At 53.0% G+C, this 17,934-nt stretch overlaps 1 protein-coding gene across 2 annotated transcripts in view; it reads left to right on the top strand.

Moving 5' to 3' along the window:
• inppl1a (inositol polyphosphate phosphatase-like 1a) overlaps nucleotides 1-17,406 on the top strand; it is a 199,438-nt gene extending 182,032 nt beyond the window's left edge. For both annotated transcript variants that reach the window (XM_070892581.1, XM_070892582.1), the window contains exons 24-28: nucleotides 4,860-4,935; nucleotides 7,300-7,437; nucleotides 11,111-11,891; nucleotides 15,034-15,170; nucleotides 16,927-17,406. In XM_070892581.1, the coding sequence (XP_070748682.1) occupies nucleotides 4,860-4,935; nucleotides 7,300-7,437; nucleotides 11,111-11,891; nucleotides 15,034-15,170; nucleotides 16,927-17,020 (1,226 nt within the window). In that variant the 3' untranslated portion in view covers nucleotides 17,021-17,406. The remainder of the gene's footprint in view (nucleotides 1-4,859; nucleotides 4,936-7,299; nucleotides 7,438-11,110; nucleotides 11,892-15,033; nucleotides 15,171-16,926) is intronic.
• The last annotated feature ends 528 nt before the right edge of the window (nucleotides 17,407-17,934 follow it).

Below are 17,934 nucleotides of genomic sequence, written 5' to 3'. Positions count from 1 at the left end.
AAAGGAACAAAAGGTGGGTCTAAAGGAGGTGTAAATAACACAATCAGCAGCTGCCGACACTCGGCTGTTGCTCTTCTGCCTGAGCTCACGAGCTCGGGTGGCCATCTGAGGGGCTGGGGGTTAATGGGGTGGCTAGCTAGCGGCTGGGGAACTTGTAACCCCAGCACGAGTCTGGGGCTTCAGGTCACGAGGGAGGGGGGAATAAAACCAGCATATTCAACAATTAAACCAAAGCAAAAGAATGTGCTGATGGGGTGAGATGAAGGGAAAGAAAAGATAGACTTGCATTTCTGCAGCACCTTTCCCGACCTCGGGACATCCCAAAGTGCTTCGCAACCAATGGAGTGCTTTGTAAGTGTAAGTCATTGTAATGTAGGAAACGCGGCAGTCAATTTGCGCACAGCAAGCTCCCACAAGCAGCAATGTGATAATCACCGGATAATCTGTTTTTGTGATGTGGATTGAGGGACAAATATTGGCCCCAGGACGCCAGGGAGAACGCCCGAGGGGTGTGAGGAGTCTGGTGTGGAATATGTACGGAGCAATTGGGCTGAATGGCCTGTTTCTGTGCTGTGTACGTTCTCTCTCATTCTATGATGTCGGAGCCAACCCTGCTGCTCTTTGCATCATGTGTTTTATTTATTTTTAAGAAAGGAATCCCGAGTGTCGCTGTCGCACTCCGGCAGGAGAAGCGGAGGACACTTCCTGGCAGCGTCCCTCGAGTGCTGGGAAGCCGGCCAGCTCTGATTAAAAGACCCGTGATGTGGCATCACATTGAACCCTGTTTAAAGAAGCTGTGCCTCAGTGAGCTTTCTGTTTCACTGTCGTTGCATGGCGTCCCGTCAATGGGGGAACGCGTTGTCCCGTGAGAGCTTGCATTTATTCTGTGTCTTCTAACATAAAACCGTCAGTCAGAGCTTCACACAGAGGGGTGCTGGCCCCTAGGGATTGATTGAAAAACTATCTGGGTGCTTTTTTAAAAAAAAAAAGTAACATTGTCACTTTTTAAAAAATTCGTTCCTGGGATGCGGGAGTCGCTGGCCAGGCCGGCATTTATTGCCCATCCCTAATTGCCCCTTGAGAAGGTGGTGGTGAGCCGCCTTCTTGACCCGCTGCAGTCCCGTGTGGTGAAGGTGCTCCCACAGTGCTGTTAGGGAGGGAGTTCCAGGATTGTGACCCAGCGACGATGAAGGAACGGCCGATATATTTCCAAGTCGGGATGGTGTGTGACTGGGAGGGGAACGTGGAGGTGGTGGTGTTCCCATGCACCTGCTGCCCTTGTCCTTCTAGGTGGTAGAGGTCGCGGGTTTGGGAGGTGCTGCCGAAGAAGCCTTGGCGAGTTGCTGCAGTGCATCTTGTAGATGGTGCACACTGCAGCCACGGTGCGCCGGTGGTGGAGGGAGTGAATGTTGAAGGTGGTGGGTAGCGTGCCGATCAAGCGGGCTGCTTTGCTCTGGATGGTGTCGAGTTTCTCGAGTGTTGTTGGAGCTGCACTCATCCAGGCAAGTGGAGAGTGTTCCATCACACTCCTGATGTGTTCTTTGTAGATGGTGGAAAGGCTTTGGGGAGTCAGGAGGTGAGACACTGGTCGCAGAATACCCAGCCTTTGACCATTAGAAGTACCTATGTCCACATTTATAACCTCACGTCACTGCAGGTGACTGCTTACATAGCAGTTTCCATTGTAAATGTGAACATACATTTATAGTGGAAAGATTGACAGGAAATGTGTGCAGATTTTAAATGTTACTTTTATTTAATGCGTGGCATCAAGAAGCAATAGCAGAGAGCGCTGCCCTCTGGTGTTGCAGAGTGTGCTGTGGGGCTTTCCATTGCATTATTTTTTTTAAAGAACACAGCCGGCACTTTTCCGGCTGGAATGCTGTTTCTGGATGACAGCGGTGACTCACTGAACTTGACGCCCCCCCGGCCTGTGCTCGTGTGAGACATGCTGGGAGTGCAGCGCACGATTCTTGGTTTTTAATTCATTTATTCTCGGGGTGTGGGCGTCGCTGGCAAACCTGGCACTTGAAACCTGACCCCAAACACAACTTCGGAGGGCAGTTCAGAATCCAGCGCGTTGGCATGGGACTGGAGTCATGTACAGGTCGGGTCCAGTAAGGACATAAGTAATAGGAGCAGGATTTGGCCCCTCGAGCCTGCTTCGCCATTCAGTAAGATCATGGCTGATCTTCTGCCTCAACTCCACTTTCCTGCACTATCCCTTGATTACCTTAATATCCAAAACTCTATCGATCTCTGGCTTGAATATACTCAATGACTGAGCTTCCACAGCCCTCTGGGGCCGAGAATTCCAAAGATTCACCTCCCTCTGAGTGAAGAAATTCCTCAGCTCAGTCCTAAATGGCCGACCCCTTATCCTGAGACTGTGACCCCTGGTTCTAGACTCCCCAACCCGGGGGAAACATCCTCCCTGCATCTACCCTGTCAATCCCCCTCAGAATCTGATATGTTTCAATGAGATCACCTCTCATCTAAACTCTAGAGAATATTGGCCGGGTCGACTCAATCTCTCTCCGTAGGACAATCTCCCCAATCCCAGGAATCAGTCTGGTGAACCTTCGCTGCACTCCCTCTATGGAAAGTATATCCTTCCTTGGGTAAGGAGACTAAGACTGCAAGGACAGCAAGTTTCCTTCCCTGTGAGACATTTGTGAATTGGTTTGATTTTTAACGACACTTTTACCAATGCTAGCTTTTTGTTTCTATTTTTTTGGAAATGCCACAGTGGGATGTGAACTAGATCTCTGGATTATTAATCCAGTAACTCGATACACTACCAGACCCATAAAATTATCAAGGGGCTAGCTGGGTTGAAGTTGCAAATCACAAATAAGGATCATATAGTGCCTTTATTGTGTCCTTCAATGTGTCTCCAAGCACTTCACATGCTATGAATTATGGAGTGCATTGAGTAGGCATTAGAGGAATGGCCAGTCGGTCTGTTTTTGATTGAGAGGGGAATGCTAGCTCGGGCACCAGGAGAACTCCCTGCGTTACTGGAGCAACCAGAAACATCTCGTTCGATAGTCAGTAGCATCTGTTGTGCCTCGCCCCCCCCCCCCCCCCCCTCAGTGCTGCCCCTCCGACGGTGCAGCACCCCCTCAGTGCCACACGAGTGTCAGCCTAGATTTTGTGCTCAAATTTCTGGAGTGAGCCTTGAACCCACAGCCTTCTAACTCGGGCGAACCTGCTGCCCACTGAGCCGTGGCTGACACTGTCACGATATCACGAAACACAGACTCACTGGTCATTGGTCTTGCTGCTGTTTGTGGGACATTGCAGTTTGCCTGCTCCTTGGCTGCATAAATCATTGCATTTTAAAAGTAATGACTGTGAAGTAGTTCGAGACTTTTCAATAGCATCGGACAATGTTTTATTTACTGCCAGTGACTGTGTTGCAGCCCCATCTGCTGGTTCCAATGCAGTACTGCAGCATACCGTCCAATTTCATATCACTCCCGCACTGTGTAAACAAACAACAACCTGCATTTATATAGCGCCTTTAACATAGTGAAATGTCCCCAAGCGCTTCACAGCAGTATTATGAAATGAAAAAATTTGACACCGAGTCACATGAGATATTAGGGCAGGTGACCAAAAGCTTGGTCAAAGAGGTAGGTTTTAAGGAGCATCTTTAAGGAGTCGAGGTTTAGGCAGGGAATTCGAGTTTAGGGACTAGGCAGCAGAAGGCACAGCCGCCAATGGTTGAGCATTATAATCAGGAATGCTCAACAGGGTAGAATTCGAGGAGCGCAGACATCTTGTGGGGCGGCGGGGTGTATTGTGGGGCTGGAGGAGATTGCAGAGATGGGGAGGGGGCGAGGCCCTGGCGGGATTTGAAAACAAGGATGAGAATTTTGAAATCGAGGCCTGGCTTAACCAGAAGCCAATGTAGGTCAGCGAGCACAGGTGGTGCGAGTTAGGACACAGGTCAACGAGCACAGGGGGTGGTGGGTGAGTGGGACTTGGTGTGAGTTAGGACACGGGTCAGCGAGCACAGGGGGTGATGGGTGAGCGGGACTGGATGCGAGTTAGGACACGGGGCAGCGAGCACAGGGGGTGGTGGGTGAGTGGGACTCGGTGCGAGTTAGGACACGGGGCAGCGAGCACAGGGGGTGGTGGGTGAGTGGGACTCGGTGCGAGTTAGGACACGGGCAGCGAGCACGGGGTGATGGGTGAGCGGGACTGGGTGAGAGTTAGGACACGGGGCAGCGAGCACAGGGGGTGGTGGGTGAGTGGGACTCGGTGCGAGTTAGGACACGGGTCAGCGAGCACAGGGGGTGATGGGTGAGTGGGACTTGGTGCGAGTTAGGACACGGGGCAGCGAGCACAGGGGGTGGTGGGTGAGTGGGACTCGGTGCGAGTTAGGACACGGGTCAGCGAGCACGGGGTGATGGGTGAGCAGGACTGGCTGCGAGTTAGGACACGGGGCAGCCGAGTTTTGGATCACCTCGAGTTTACGTAGGGTAGAATGTGGGAGGCCAGCCAGGAGTGTGTTGGAATAGTCAAGTCGAGAGGTAACAAAGGCATGGATCAAGGGGTATGGCGAGAAAGCAGGAATGGGATACTAAAGTTGCATGTTCAGCCATGAACTCATTGAATGGCGGTGCAGGGCCGAACGGCCTACTCCTAAACCTATTTTCTATGTTTCTATGGATGAGGGTTTCAGCAGCGGATGAACTGAGGCAAGGGCGGAGACGGGCGATGTTACGGAGGTGGAAATAGGCGTTAGATTACGAACCGGTGGTTAAAATCCATCGGGCCCATTGACCGACACAACGTTGCACTGATGACAGCACAGCTGATGGGCTGAATCTCTTTCCTTTGTTCCACAGAATGGATCAGGGTCGACAAGGATGAAACTGGAGCAACCAAGGGGAAGCCGGGGTGTCGAGCGAACCAGGACTCAAAGTACGGCCGCAGTTTGCCAGATCCTTTCTTGCTTTGATGCGCGCGTTGGCCATTGGGATTGGTCCCTCTTCTGTGGTGATGGGGTGTGGGGGGCGGGTACGGCAGCCTTGTGGATGCTGTCCCATTCCTTGTGGGTGGGAGCCTGTGTTTGGCAGGACAGGAAAGAACTCCATGCAGGAGAATAATTGCCCCTCTGAGGGGAGAATCGGTCGGAGAACGATTATCCATTTAAAACAGTTTGTTGGAAACCAAAGGTGAAGCTGCTCTTGCCTCTGCTGCTGAAACCCTCCTCTGTGCCTTTGTTACCTCCACACTCGACTGTTCCCGTGCTCCCTTGGCCGGCCTCCCACCTCCCACCTCCCACTCTCCGTAAACTGGAGCTCATTCAGAACTCTGCTGCCCGTGTCCTAACTCACACCGGGTCTCGTTCACCCCCTGTGCTGGCCCCCGGTTAAGCAACGCCTCAATTTTTAAAATTCTCATCCTGGTGTTAAAATCCCTCCCCGTCGTCCCCCCCCGTTCCTCCAGGAGAAGAGGCCATGTGGCCCATTCACAGTTCCGCACACGCGCAAAACTTTACATTGGGGAAAAGCCAGTCCCAGGCTGCGCGGGTTCGGCAGAGCACCCTATAGCGAGCGTTGCTCCCTACACTGACACCTCGCCAGCAGGGCCGAGACTGCAAACACGGCATGGACCCGTTGTGGACCCTGGGGTGGTGTTGGTCTGTGGGGCTCAGTCCCACTCTAGACAGTGCCGGGCTGTCAGGGGTCAGCTCGGACAGATCTCCGTTTAAGATCGGGAAACTCTTCGCACAACAACAACTTGGGTTTATATAGCGACTTTAACATAGTAACACGTCCCAAGGCGTTTCACAGCAGTGTTATAAGACAAAACAGATACATTTGACACCGAGCCACATAAGAAGAAATTAGCTCAGGTGACCTAAAGCTTGGTCAAAGAGGCAGGTTTTAAGAAGCGTTTTAAAGGAGGAGAGAGAGGCGGAGAGGTTTAGGGAGGGAGTTCCAGAACTTGGGGCCCAGGCAGCTGAAGGTACGGCCACCAATGGTGGAGCGATTATAATCAGGGATGCTCAAGAGGTCAGAATTAGAGGAGCGTGGCCATCGCTGGGTGGAGGGGTTGTGAGGCTGAAAGAGATTAGAGATAGGGAGGGGCGAGTCCATGGAGGGATTTGTAAACGAGGATAAGAATTTTGAAATCGAGGCGTTGCTTAACCGGGAGCCAAATAGGTCAGCGAGCACAGGGGGTGATGGGTGAGTGGGACTTGGTGTGAGTTAGGGCACAGGGGGTGATGGGTGAGCGGGACTGCGTGTGAGTTAGGACACGGGGCAGTGAGCACGGGGTGATGGGTGATTGGGACTGGGTGTGAGTTAGGACACGGGGCAGTGAGCACAGGGGGTGAAGGGTGAGCAGGACTTGGTGCGAGTTAGGACACGGGTCAGTGAGCACAGGGGGTGATGGGTGAGCGGGACTCGGTGCGAGTTAGGACACGGGTCAGTGAGCACAGAGGGTGATGGGTGAGCGGGACTCGGTGCGAGTTAGGACACGGGTCAGTGAGCACGGGGTGATGGGTGAGCGGGACTTGGTGTGAGTTAGGTCACGGGGCAGTGAGCACAGGGGGTGATGGGTGAGCGGGACTGGGTGCGAGTTAGGACACGGGGCAGTGAGCACAGGGGGTGATGGGTGAGCAGGACACGGGCTGCCAAGTTTTGGATGACCTCAAGTTTATGTAGGTTAGAAGGTGGGAGGCCAGCCAGCAGTGCATTGGAATAACTCGTTGCATTAAAATTCTAATTTCCACTCTTGATTTTGTGCCAATTCTCTTAAATCTGTGCCCTCTGGCTACCGGCCCTCCCGCTAGTGGAAACCGTTTCTCCTTATTTAGTCTTAAAACCCTTTAATTTTGAACACCTCTTTTAAATCACATTCTCTGCTCTAAGGAGACTAGCCCCAGCTTCTCCAGTCTCTTCACCTAACTGAAGGCCCTCATCCTTGGTGCCATTCTGGTTAATCTCCCCTGCTCCCTCTTCAAGGCCTGCCTGTGATAATTTCGCGGGGGGGGGGAAATAAAACATCTCCCCTTCCTCTTTCGAGGTGAAGAGGGACCCGTGAGTAGGTGTCAATATACAAACCGGATTTGATGGTCGGCTGGCAATCTCTCTATCTCTCTATATCTCGCCGAGCTTTGTACAGAGGGTGATTTCTTACCTCGGCCGTGACTTGGCCTCTCGCTGCTTTGCGCCAGGACCTGACGGCCGTCCAGCGGTGGCCTGACACGGAGGCCGTCACCACGAACGGTCAACCGGTTTTGGCTTTAACAGTTTTTTTTTGTTGTGGACCTTTCAGAGGGACTTCGAAGAAGCAGGCCTCGGTGGAGAGCACGGGTCCACAGCTCGGCAAACCGTGCGAGGAGGCGGAAAAACCCGGCTCTGTCGGCACGGGACGTGCGCCAGCCCTGCTCCCTGTCACAGCTGCCGAAGACAGGTAGGTACCGTGGTGAGGGAGATGGGTTAATTTGTAGGAGGGATCATCATAGGCAGTCACTCGGAATCGAGGAAGACTTGCTTCCACTCTTAAAATGAGTTCTCAGGTGACTGAACAGTCCAATACGAGAACCACAGTCTCTGTCACAGGTGGGACAGACAGTGGTTGAAGGAAAGGGTGGGTGGGGAGTCTGGTTTGCCGCACGCTCCTTCCGCTGCCTGCGCTTGGTTTCTGCATGCTCTCGGCGACGAGACTCGAGGTGCTCAGCGCCCTCCTGGATGCACTTCCTCCACTTAGGGCGGTCTTTGGCCAGGGACTCCCAGGTGTCGGTGGGGATGTTGCACTTAATCAGGGAGGCTTTGAGGGTGTTCTTGTAACGTTTCCTCTGCCCACCTTTGGTTCATTCGCCGTGAAGGAGTTCCGAGTAGAACGTTTGCTTTGGGATATACTTGAGAAGGATATACTTGCATTGGAGGCAGTTCAGAGAAGGTTCACTTGGTTGATTCCGGAGATGAAGGGATTGTCATATGAAGAAAGGTTGAGCAGGTTGGGCCTATACTCATTGGAGTTTAGAAGAATGAAAGGTGATCTTATTGAAACGTTTAAGATTCTGAGGGGGATGGACAGGGTAGATGCAGAGAGGTTGTTTCCCTCGTGGGGAAATCTAGAACTAGGGGGCATAGTTTCAGAATAAGGGGCCGCCCATTTAAAACTGAGTTGAGGAGGAATTTTTTCTTCTCAGAGAGTTGTAAATCTGTGGAATTCTCTGCCCCAGAGAGCTGTGGAGGCTGGGACATTGAATATATATAAGGCGGAGATAGACAGATTTTTGAGCGATAAGGGAGTAAAGGGTTTTGGGGAGCGGGCGGGGAAGTGGAGCTGCCTCCATGATCAGATCAGCCATGACCTTTTGAATGGTGGAGCAGGCTCGAGGGGCCGAATGGCCGACTCCTGCTCTATTTCTTATGCACGCATTCTGTAAACATAACAAGAACATAAGAAATAGGAGCAGGAGTCGGCCATTCGGCCCCTTGAGCCTGCTCCGTCATTTAATAAGTTTATGGCTGATCTTCAACCTTAATTCCACTTTCCTGCCTAATCCCCATTTCCCTTGATTTCCCCTAAAATCTATCTATCTCCGCCCTGAATATACTCAATGAGCAACTCACACCACTGGGTCAGCCAATGAGTTGGAGGCAGGCGGAGCAGGGCAGGATTGACAGCAAACTGTCTATTTAAACTGTGTCTCTCAAACTACAGCAAACTGATTAAAAACTACGGCAAAGTCTCCCGATTAAAGAAAGGAGTATTTCTCCAGCAAAATGCAGAGAATTGAGGAAAGTTCAGAATGCAAACGATGAGGTAAAATCAATCCCAGTCAGTGACGGCAGTACGGAGCGGGTGGATTCACCCAATCATCTCCGTTCTGGCCGTAAGTAGTGATGTCGCTATATTCAGCCGAATCTTTATCGCCCTGTCGCGGTTTCCCAGCTGATGCTCGGTGTGTGTCGCTCCATGTTCAATTGCTGCTAAACCGTGGCTCAGTGAGCAGCACTCTCGCATGAGTCAGAAGGTTGTGGGTTCAAGTCCCACTCCAGAGACTGGAGCACAACACTTCAGTGCCGTGCTGAGGGAGTGCCGCGCTGTCGGAGGGGCAGTACTGAGGGAGTGCCGCGCTGTCGGAGGGGCAGTGCTGAGGGAGTGCCGCGCTGTCGGAGGGGCAGTACTGAGGGAGTGCCGCGCTGTCGGAGGGGCAGTACTGAGGGAGTGCCGCACTGTCGGAGGGGCAGTGCTGAGGGAGTGCCGCACTGTCGGAGGGGCAGTACTGAGGGAGTGCCGCGCTGTCGGAGGGGCAGTGCTGAGGGAGTGCCGCGCTGTCGGAGGGGCAGTGCTGAGGGAGTGCCGCGCTGTCGGAGGGGCAGTGCTGAGGGAGTGCCGCGCTGTCGGAGGGGCAGTGCTGAGGGAGCGCCGCGCTGTCGGAGGGGCAGTGCTGAGGGAGCGCCGCGCTGTCGGAGGGGCAGTGCTGAGGGAGTGCCGCACTGTCGGAGGGGCAGTACTGAGGGAGCGCCGCACTGTGGGAGGGGCAGTACTGAGGGAGCGCCGCACTGTCGGAGGGGCAGTACTGAGGGAGCGCCGCACTGTCGGAGGGGCAGTACTGAGGGAGTGCCGCGCTGTCGGAGGGGCAGTACTGAGGGAGCGCCCCACTGTCTGACGTGCCGTCTTTCAGATGAGATGTTAAACCGAGATCCCCTCTGCTCTCTCAGGTAGGTGTAAAAGATCCCAGGACCACTATTTCAAAGAAGAGCAGGGGAGTTATCCTCAGCGTCCTGGGCAAATATTTATCCCTCAATCAACACGAAAAAAATCAGATGATCGGGTCGTTATCACATTGCTGTGTGTGGGAGCTTGCTGTGCGCAAATTGTCTGCTGCGTTTCCATCATTACAACTTCAAAAGTACTTCATTAGCTGTAAAGCACTTTGGGATATCCTGTAGAAATGTAAATGTTTCTACATAAACCCCAAGCCATGTTTGCCCACCTGTTGTAGTCCAGGGAACCCTGACAATGTGGGAAGGGGTGGCAGCATCCTTTCCCTGAAGGGCATGAGTAAACCAGTTAGGTTTTTAAGACCATCCAGTAGTTTCATTTCTCCTGGTTCCGGACGAGAACTCTCCCTGCTCTTGTCACTGTTGTAATGTGGGAAACACGGCAGCCAATTTGCGCACAGCAAGCTCCCACACACAGCAATGTGATAACGACCAGACAATTTGTTTTAGTGATGTTGGTTGAGAGATAAATATTGGCCCCAGGACACCGGGGAAAACTCTTACATCCACCTGAGAGCAGACGGGGCCTCAGTTAAAGTCGTATCTGAAAGATGGCCCCTCTGACAGTGCGGCGCTCCCTCAGCCCTGCCCCTCTGACAGTGCGGCGCTCCCTCAGCCCTGCCCCTCTGACAGTGCGGCGCTCCCTCAGCCCTGCCCCTCTGACAGTGCGGCGCTCCCTCAGCCCTGCCCCTCTGACAGTGCGGCGCTCCCTCAGCCCTGCCCCTCTGACAGTGCGGCGCTCCCTCAGCCCTGCCCCTCTGACAGTGCGGCGCTCCCTCAGCCCTGCCCCTCTGACAGTGCGGCGCTCCCTCAGCCCTGCCCCTCTGACAGTGCGGCGCTCCCTCAGCCCTGCCCCTCTGACAGTGCGGCGCTCCCTCAGCCCTGCCCCTCTGACAGTGCGGCGCTCCCTCAGCCCTGCCCCTCTGACAGTGCGGCGCTCCCTCAGCCCTGCCCCTCTGACAGTGCGGCGCTCCCTCAGCCCTGCCCCTCTGACAGTGCGGCGCTCCCTCAGCCCTGCCCCTCTGACAGTGCGGCGCTCCCTCAGCCCTGCCCCTCTGACAGTGCGGCGCTCCCTCAGCTCTGCATGGAGTGTCCGCCTAGGTTTTTGTGCTGAAGTCTCTGGAGTGGGACTTGAACCCACAACCTTCTGACTCAGAGGTGAGGGTGCTGCCCACTGAGCCACGGCTGGCCCTTGGATGAGGTAGTGGGAGCCGGCCAGTGTGTCTGGATTCCTAAATCGCACCGAGAGTCGGCGCCTTCTGTAGAGATATTGTGAAGAGAAAGACCTTCTCTTTGTACGTTGACTGGCACAACCAACCTGACCCGTGGGTGTGTGTTCTCCTCAGGTCAAAGCAGCAGGAGATTTACTCTGACGCAGACGCTCTGTGTTCCAAGAACAGCTTCAATAACCCGGCGTACTACATCCTGGAGGGAGTCCCGCACCAGCAAGCTGCGCTCTTGTCGCCCGATCACCAGACCTTGGCCTTCCCCAAGGCGGGGCAGAAAGCCAAAGGCCAGGCCACGCTTGGCCAGCAGGATAAGAAGCGCCAACATTCCGGCCGCCTTCCCTTGGCGAGTGAGGAGGGATCGCTTTCGGACGACGAGTGTTTGACCCTCAACCGGCCCCCTCCCGACTACCCCCCTCCCCCTCTGCCCAAGGTGGTGGACATGGATATGATCGATAACCCTTTCTACGTCTCCTCGAAGGACCTCCAGCGAGCCAAAGCCGGTCCGGCCAAGGACGAACCCGAGTCGAGGAACCTCGGGGGCAAACACCGGACTCCCGCCGACGCCCCCCCAGAGGCCAAGGCCTCGTTCCCGCCAAAGGCCCACCCCAAGCCGCAGCTGGTCTCTGGCACTCCGCACCTTGCCCCACCGTACCTGGCCGATCACTGCAGCGCCCCCTACCAAGGCATCGTGGACGACCGCTCCTACTCCGCCCTGCAGATGGCCAAGAGCCTCAGCGAAGTCGACTACCAGGCGGGCAAGGGCGAGGCCCTGCTGAGGAACCCGCCGCTGCCAGTGAAAGGCCAGCCGCCCCGGGGGCTGCTCCCTGACTACAGCCGGCCCACCACCTTCCCCCCACGCTCCATCAAGGAGAGCATCGAGGAGGACATGGCCGAGGAGGTAAGTGTCGGTGGTGGGAGGGGTCTCGCCACTTCCAGAATCACCTAAATTAACCACGGCCCCTCAAACCTCGGTATACAATCTCGGTTGCACGTAGGGAATCACGACTCAACAGGTCAAGTGGCTTAATGGGGCAAAGATAAGACTTGCATTGATTATAGCACCTTTCACAACCTCCGGACGTCCCAAATGTGCTTCACAACCAATGAAGTACTTTTATGTCCACCTGAGAAGACTGGGAGCCTCGGTTTAATGGTCCCTCCGACGGTGCGGCGCTCCCTCGGCGCATCACGGAGTGTCAGCCTAGATTTTTGTGCTCAAGTCTCTGCAGTGGGACTTGAACCCACGATCTTCTCTCTCAGGCTACCCACTGAGCCTACGGCTGACATTGGGTCTGATAATTGGTCCAGGGTATGCAATAGATATATGTTCAGTCCCCATTCGAACATCATAAATAGGCCACTCGGCTCCTCAAGCCTGTTTCCCCACCCCCCCCATTAATTGATCTTTATCTCAAGTCCACTTATCTGCCTTTACTGCATGTGCCTATGACCATTGCCCACCCATGGAGATAGGCGGAGGCAAGTCAGTCTAGTCTGTTCTGCCATTTCATTCGATCATGGCTAATCCGTTTTTGAACTCCGTTTATCTGCCTTGGCTCCATAACCCTTGCCCAACAAAAGTCTTATCGATTTAAGGCTTGAAAGCTCTCTGAGCCTCAGTATCCACAGCTTTTTGGGGGAGAGTGTTCCAGATTCCCAGCGTGAAGAAGTGCTCCCTGACATCACCCCTGAACGGCCGGGCTCTAATTTTAAGGTGACGCCCCCCTTGTTCTGGACTCCCCCCACCAGAGGGAACAGTTTCTCTCCCTCTACCCCATCAAATTTACCTTTTAAACACCTCGATTAGGTCAACCCTCAACCTCCTAAGCCCAAAGGAATACAAGCCCAGTTTATTCAACGTGCACTCATATATAATTTAACCCTTTCAGCCCCGGTATCATTCTGGGGAATCTGCACTGCTCCCCCTCCGAGGTCGATATATTCTCCCCGAGGGACGGGGCGCAAAACTGGACCAAGTTACTGCAGACTGGGTCTGACCCAAGCTTTCTGCAGCTGAAGTATCACTTCCTCCCCCTTTTGTATTCCAGCCCTTGGGATAAAGGCCGACATTCCATTCAATGTTTCAATTTGCTTTGTACTTGTCCTCTAGGTTTTGTCAGCCGTGGCTCAGTGGGCATCACTTTCGTCTGAGTCAGAAGGTTGTGGGTTCAAGTCCCACTCCAGGAACGTGAGCACATAAATCTAGGCTGACACTCCAGTGCTGTGCTGAGGGAGCAGCGCACTGCCAGAGGGGCAGTCTTTCGGATGTGACGTTAAACCGAGGCCCCGCCTGTCCCCTCGGGTGGACGTAAAAAATCCCATGGCACTATTTCGAAGAAGAGCAGGGGAGTTCTCCCCTGTGTCCTGGCCAATATTTATCTCTCAATTAACATAACAAAAAAAACAGATTTATCTGGTCATTATCATATTGCTGTGTGTGGGAGCTTGCTGTGTCCATATTGGTTGCTGTGTTCCCTACATTACAACAGTGACTATACTTCAAAATTACTTCATTGGCTGTAAAGCACTGTGAAACATCCAGTGACGTGAAAGGCGCTATAGAAATGCAAGTCTTTCTTTACAGTGACATGGACACGTCAATCCCTTTACTCCTCCACAGCTCTCAGGGCTAGACTTTCCATTGGGTTTGCCCATTTAACCACTAAGGTTTAGTCTAAGCCTTGCACGGTGGAATCAATTGCTAACGTCCATTTCACATTGCTATGGCTAACGCCCAAATGAAAAAGTGGAAACTAGCGGGTTTTAAAATAGGCGATATTCCGGTGATCATGAAAAATTATATAATTGCTAACGCCGAAAATATCGCCCATTTTTGGGCAATCTGGGCATCAATGCAAAGTCTAGCCCCTAGTGTCTCCAAGAAAATATTCTGATTTGTTTTTCTCTGATCCCATTTTCCCACACTGAACTCCGTCTACCACAGTGACTGATCTATCAATGTCCCTTTGTAACTTACTGTGTCATCTAACGTGGTGTCATCTGCAAAATTGGATATACAATTCTCTTTCTTCACCTGAGTCATCAATAAATAGGGTGAAAAGGTGAGTCCACGATACAAAGCCCTGGGGCCCACCACTTGTCACAGCCTGACAATCTGAGGATCTATTCTCTATCCCCGCACACTCTTCTTCCTCCCAACCAGCTATTAATCCAAGTCAAAAGGCTACAGGGAGTGGTTGAGACGAATAGTATCGATGCATTTAAGGGGAAGCTGGATAAACACTAGGGAGAAAGGAATAGAGGGATATGGTGATGGGGTGAGATGGAGAGGGGTGGAAGGAGGTTGGTGTGGAGCATGGACTGGGTGTACTGAAAGGCCTGTGTTTGTGCTGTACACGATGTAATTTTGTGCACTTTCATTTTTGCCAATAATCTCTCGTGCAAATACCTTCTGGAATCACAGAAATTTGCAGCACGGAAGGAGGCCATTTCGGCCCATCGTGTCCGTATCGGCCGACAAAGAGCTACCCAGCCTAATCCCACTTTCCAGCTCTTGGTCCGTAGCCCTGTAGGTTACCGCACTTCACGTGCACATCCAAGTACTGTTTAAATGTGGTGAGGGTTTCTGCCTCTACCACCCTTTCAGGCAGTGAGTTCCAGAGGATGGTGGAAAAAATAATCCCCTCTAAACCTCCTACGAATGACTTTAAATCGATGCCCCCTGGTTGTTGACCCCTCTGCTAAGGGGAAATAGGTCCTTCCTATCCACTCTATCTAGGCCCCTCATAATTTTATACACCTCAATAAGGTCTCCCCTCGGCCTCCTCTGTTCCAAAGAAAACAACCCCAGCCTATCCAATCTTTCCTCATAGCTAAAATTCTCCAGTCCAGGCAACGTCCTCATCGAGTTCCGTATAGACAACATCCATGGACACTCCCCTGTCTACCATGCTGGTGTGACGTGGGATCTTCTGCTTCCAACAGAAAGGGCAGACATTGAACGTCTCTGCGATTGTTGGTGAGGCATTGTGCCGTTTTTGCCGTGCATCTCGGTAACCGTGTCCCGTTCCCTCCTGTAGGCCTCATGTCAAGCCAGCAGCACCAGCTCCAGCTTGTCGTACGACTCCAGTGTAGGCAACTGGTTACGTCGCCTGGGCTTAGAGCAGTATGAAGAAGGCCTGGTCCACAACGGCTGGGACGATTTGGAGTTCCTGAGGTAAGTGTCTGCACAGCGGGACTGCTCTCTGTCATTGCTGAGAACAGAAATCCTGATAAATACCCAAACTAATTGCGTCTTGCAATCGCATCCCGTGACATTCCCCGACTGTAACAGAACCATTAAATTCTATTTGTATAGTGCCTTTAACCTAGTGAAATGTCCCAAGGTGCTTCACAGAAGTATTGAGATTTTTTTTTAATTGACACTGAGCCGCATAAGGAGAAATTAACGCAGGTGACCAAGAGCTTGGTCACAGAGGTAGGTTTTAAGCAGCATCTTCAAGGAGGAAGGAGAGGAGGAGGTTTAGGGAGGGAGTTCCAGAGCTTGGGGCCCAGGCAACAGAAGACATGGCCAACAGAAGATGGTGGAGCGATTATAATCAGTGATGCTCAAGAGGGCAGAATTAGAGGAGCGCAGAGATCTCGGAGGGGTGGGCGGCGGGGGGGGGGGGGGGGAGAATGTTGTGGGGCTGGAGGAGATTACAGAGATAGGGAGGGGCGAGAGCCATGGAGGACTTTGAAAACAAGGATGAGAATTTTGAAATAGTCATTGCTTAACTGCAACCCAGTGTAGGTCAGTGAGCACAGGGGGTGATGGGTGAGCAGGACTTGGTGAGAGTTAGGACACGGGGCAACGAGCACGGGGGTGATGGGTGAGCAGGACTTGGTGCGAGTTAGGACACGGGGCACAGGGGGTGATGGGTGAGCAGGACTTGGTGAGAGTTAGGACACAGGGCAATGAGCATGGGGGTGATGGGTGAGCAGGACTTGGTGAGAGTTAGGACACGGGGCAATGAGCACGGGGGGTGATGGGGTGAGCAGGACTTGGTGAGAGTTAGGACACGGGGCAATGAGCACGGGGGGTGATGGGGTGATGGGTGAGCAGGACTTGGTGCGAGTTAGGACATGGGGCACAGGGGGTGATGGGTGAGCAGGACTTGGTGCGAGTTAGGACACGGGGCAGCTTAGTTTACATAGGGTAGAATGTCGGAGGCCAGCCAGGAATGCAATGGAGGTAACAGAGGCACGGATGAGGACTTCAGCAGTGGATGAGCTGAAGGAAGGATGGAACGGGCGATGTTGCGGAGGTGCAAATCTCAGGACATAAGAGCAGGAATAGGCCATTTAGGCCCTCGAGCCTGCTCCGCCATTCAATAAGATCATGGCTGATCTGATCATGGGCTCAGCTCCACTTCCCTGCTCTCTCCCCATAACCCTTCGCTCGCTTATTGCTCAAAAATCTGTCTATCTCCGCCTTAAATATATTCAATGACCCAGCCTCCACAGCTCTCTGGGGCAGAGAATTCCAAAGACTCACGACCCTCTGAGAAGAAGTTCCTCCTCATCTCAGTTCTAAATGGGCGACCCCTTATTCTTAAAGTATGGCCCCTAGTTCTAGGTTCCCCCACCAGGGGAAACATTCTCTCTGCATCTACCCTGTTCTGGACTCCCCCCAGCAGAGGAAATAGTTTACCTCTGTCTACTCCATCGAACCCTTTAATCACCAGTTAGATTGCCCCTCAATCTTCTTCACGTGAGTGAGTACAAGCCCAGTCTGTACAGCCTGCCTCGGAATTTAACCCTTTCAGCCCCGGTATCATTGTGGTGATTCTGCGCTGCTCCGCCTCCGACCTGTGATGGAACTGTCCTACAGCGGGAGGCAGGGATCATGAGCAGCTCTGATGGGGAGGGAGCCAGGTGAAGCTGGAACTATAACACCTGTTTCCTGTTATCTTTCTCGATTTCCCCAACAGCGACATCACGAAGGACGACCTGGAAGAGGCTGGAGTGACTGATTCCGTTCACAAGAACATTCTGCTGGAGAGCTTGCAGCAACTTGGGAAATAACCGCCTCTGGGGTTTTTGAGTTTTTTTATATATAATATATATATATATATATTAAAAAAAAAAAGTGCCTTAGGGAAGATTTTTTTTTCAACTTGACAAACAGTAGTTCTAAAACTCCGGAAGCAACATTGAAAAGGAAAGATTGAAATACGACTGAGCCGTCCGAATGGGGAGGCAGGTTACTGTCTCGAGCACTGATTGTAAAACTAACTGTACGGCGGAGCATAGCGCCCGCCATCCCTTTCTCCACGTCCTGTGTGTTTCCTCTCTCCCCACAGCGGGATTTCTCCGCCCCTGGCCGCGGCAGGGAAATGTCACGCATTTTGTTTGTCGTCATTTTTTTTCATGACAAAAATCGATACAACCCGCCTGGATCATGTTCTCCGGCGGGGGCGGGGGCGGGGGGGGTTCGGGGTCATGGGCAAGGAAGCGCGTGATCTCTCCGAATCCGTGGTCCCGGCCGCCCAGCTTCTGTGAATTGTAACCAAGGGCTGTACGGTGATTCCGGGCCTGGCGTGTTGACTGCGGGCAGGGGGACGAGGGGAAGGGGTAGGGCTGATGCGCCAGTCGATTGTGCCTTTAACCGAGGATTGAGAAATTGCCTTCACCTCCCCCTGTGTCACAGATCGCCACTCTTCGGGTCCATCGATGGCTACTGTGCCCCGGGAGTTCGTCCTGTGCTGCAACAGAATAAACTGAGGATGAGCAGAGTGTTTGAAAGTGGTGGGGCCGAGGTGCGGATAACGCAGAGGGCAGGAAGGCATCCCCAGTCTTTCTGTAAACTGGGCCAATGTGTTGTGACTGCGGTGAACATAAGATTGAGGAGCAGGAGTACACCATTTGGCCCCCTTGAGCCTGCTCCACCATTCAGTGGGATCATGGCTGATCAATAGATCGCGTTTTGTATTCCGTGG

Source organism: Pristiophorus japonicus, chromosome 10 (assembly GCF_044704955.1).
Source record: "Pristiophorus japonicus isolate sPriJap1 chromosome 10, sPriJap1.hap1, whole genome shotgun sequence".
Lineage (NCBI taxonomy): Eukaryota > Metazoa > Chordata > Chondrichthyes > Pristiophoridae > Pristiophorus > Pristiophorus japonicus.
Note: the sequence above shows the minus strand (reverse complement) of the source record. Positions and strands in the feature narration are given on the sequence as shown.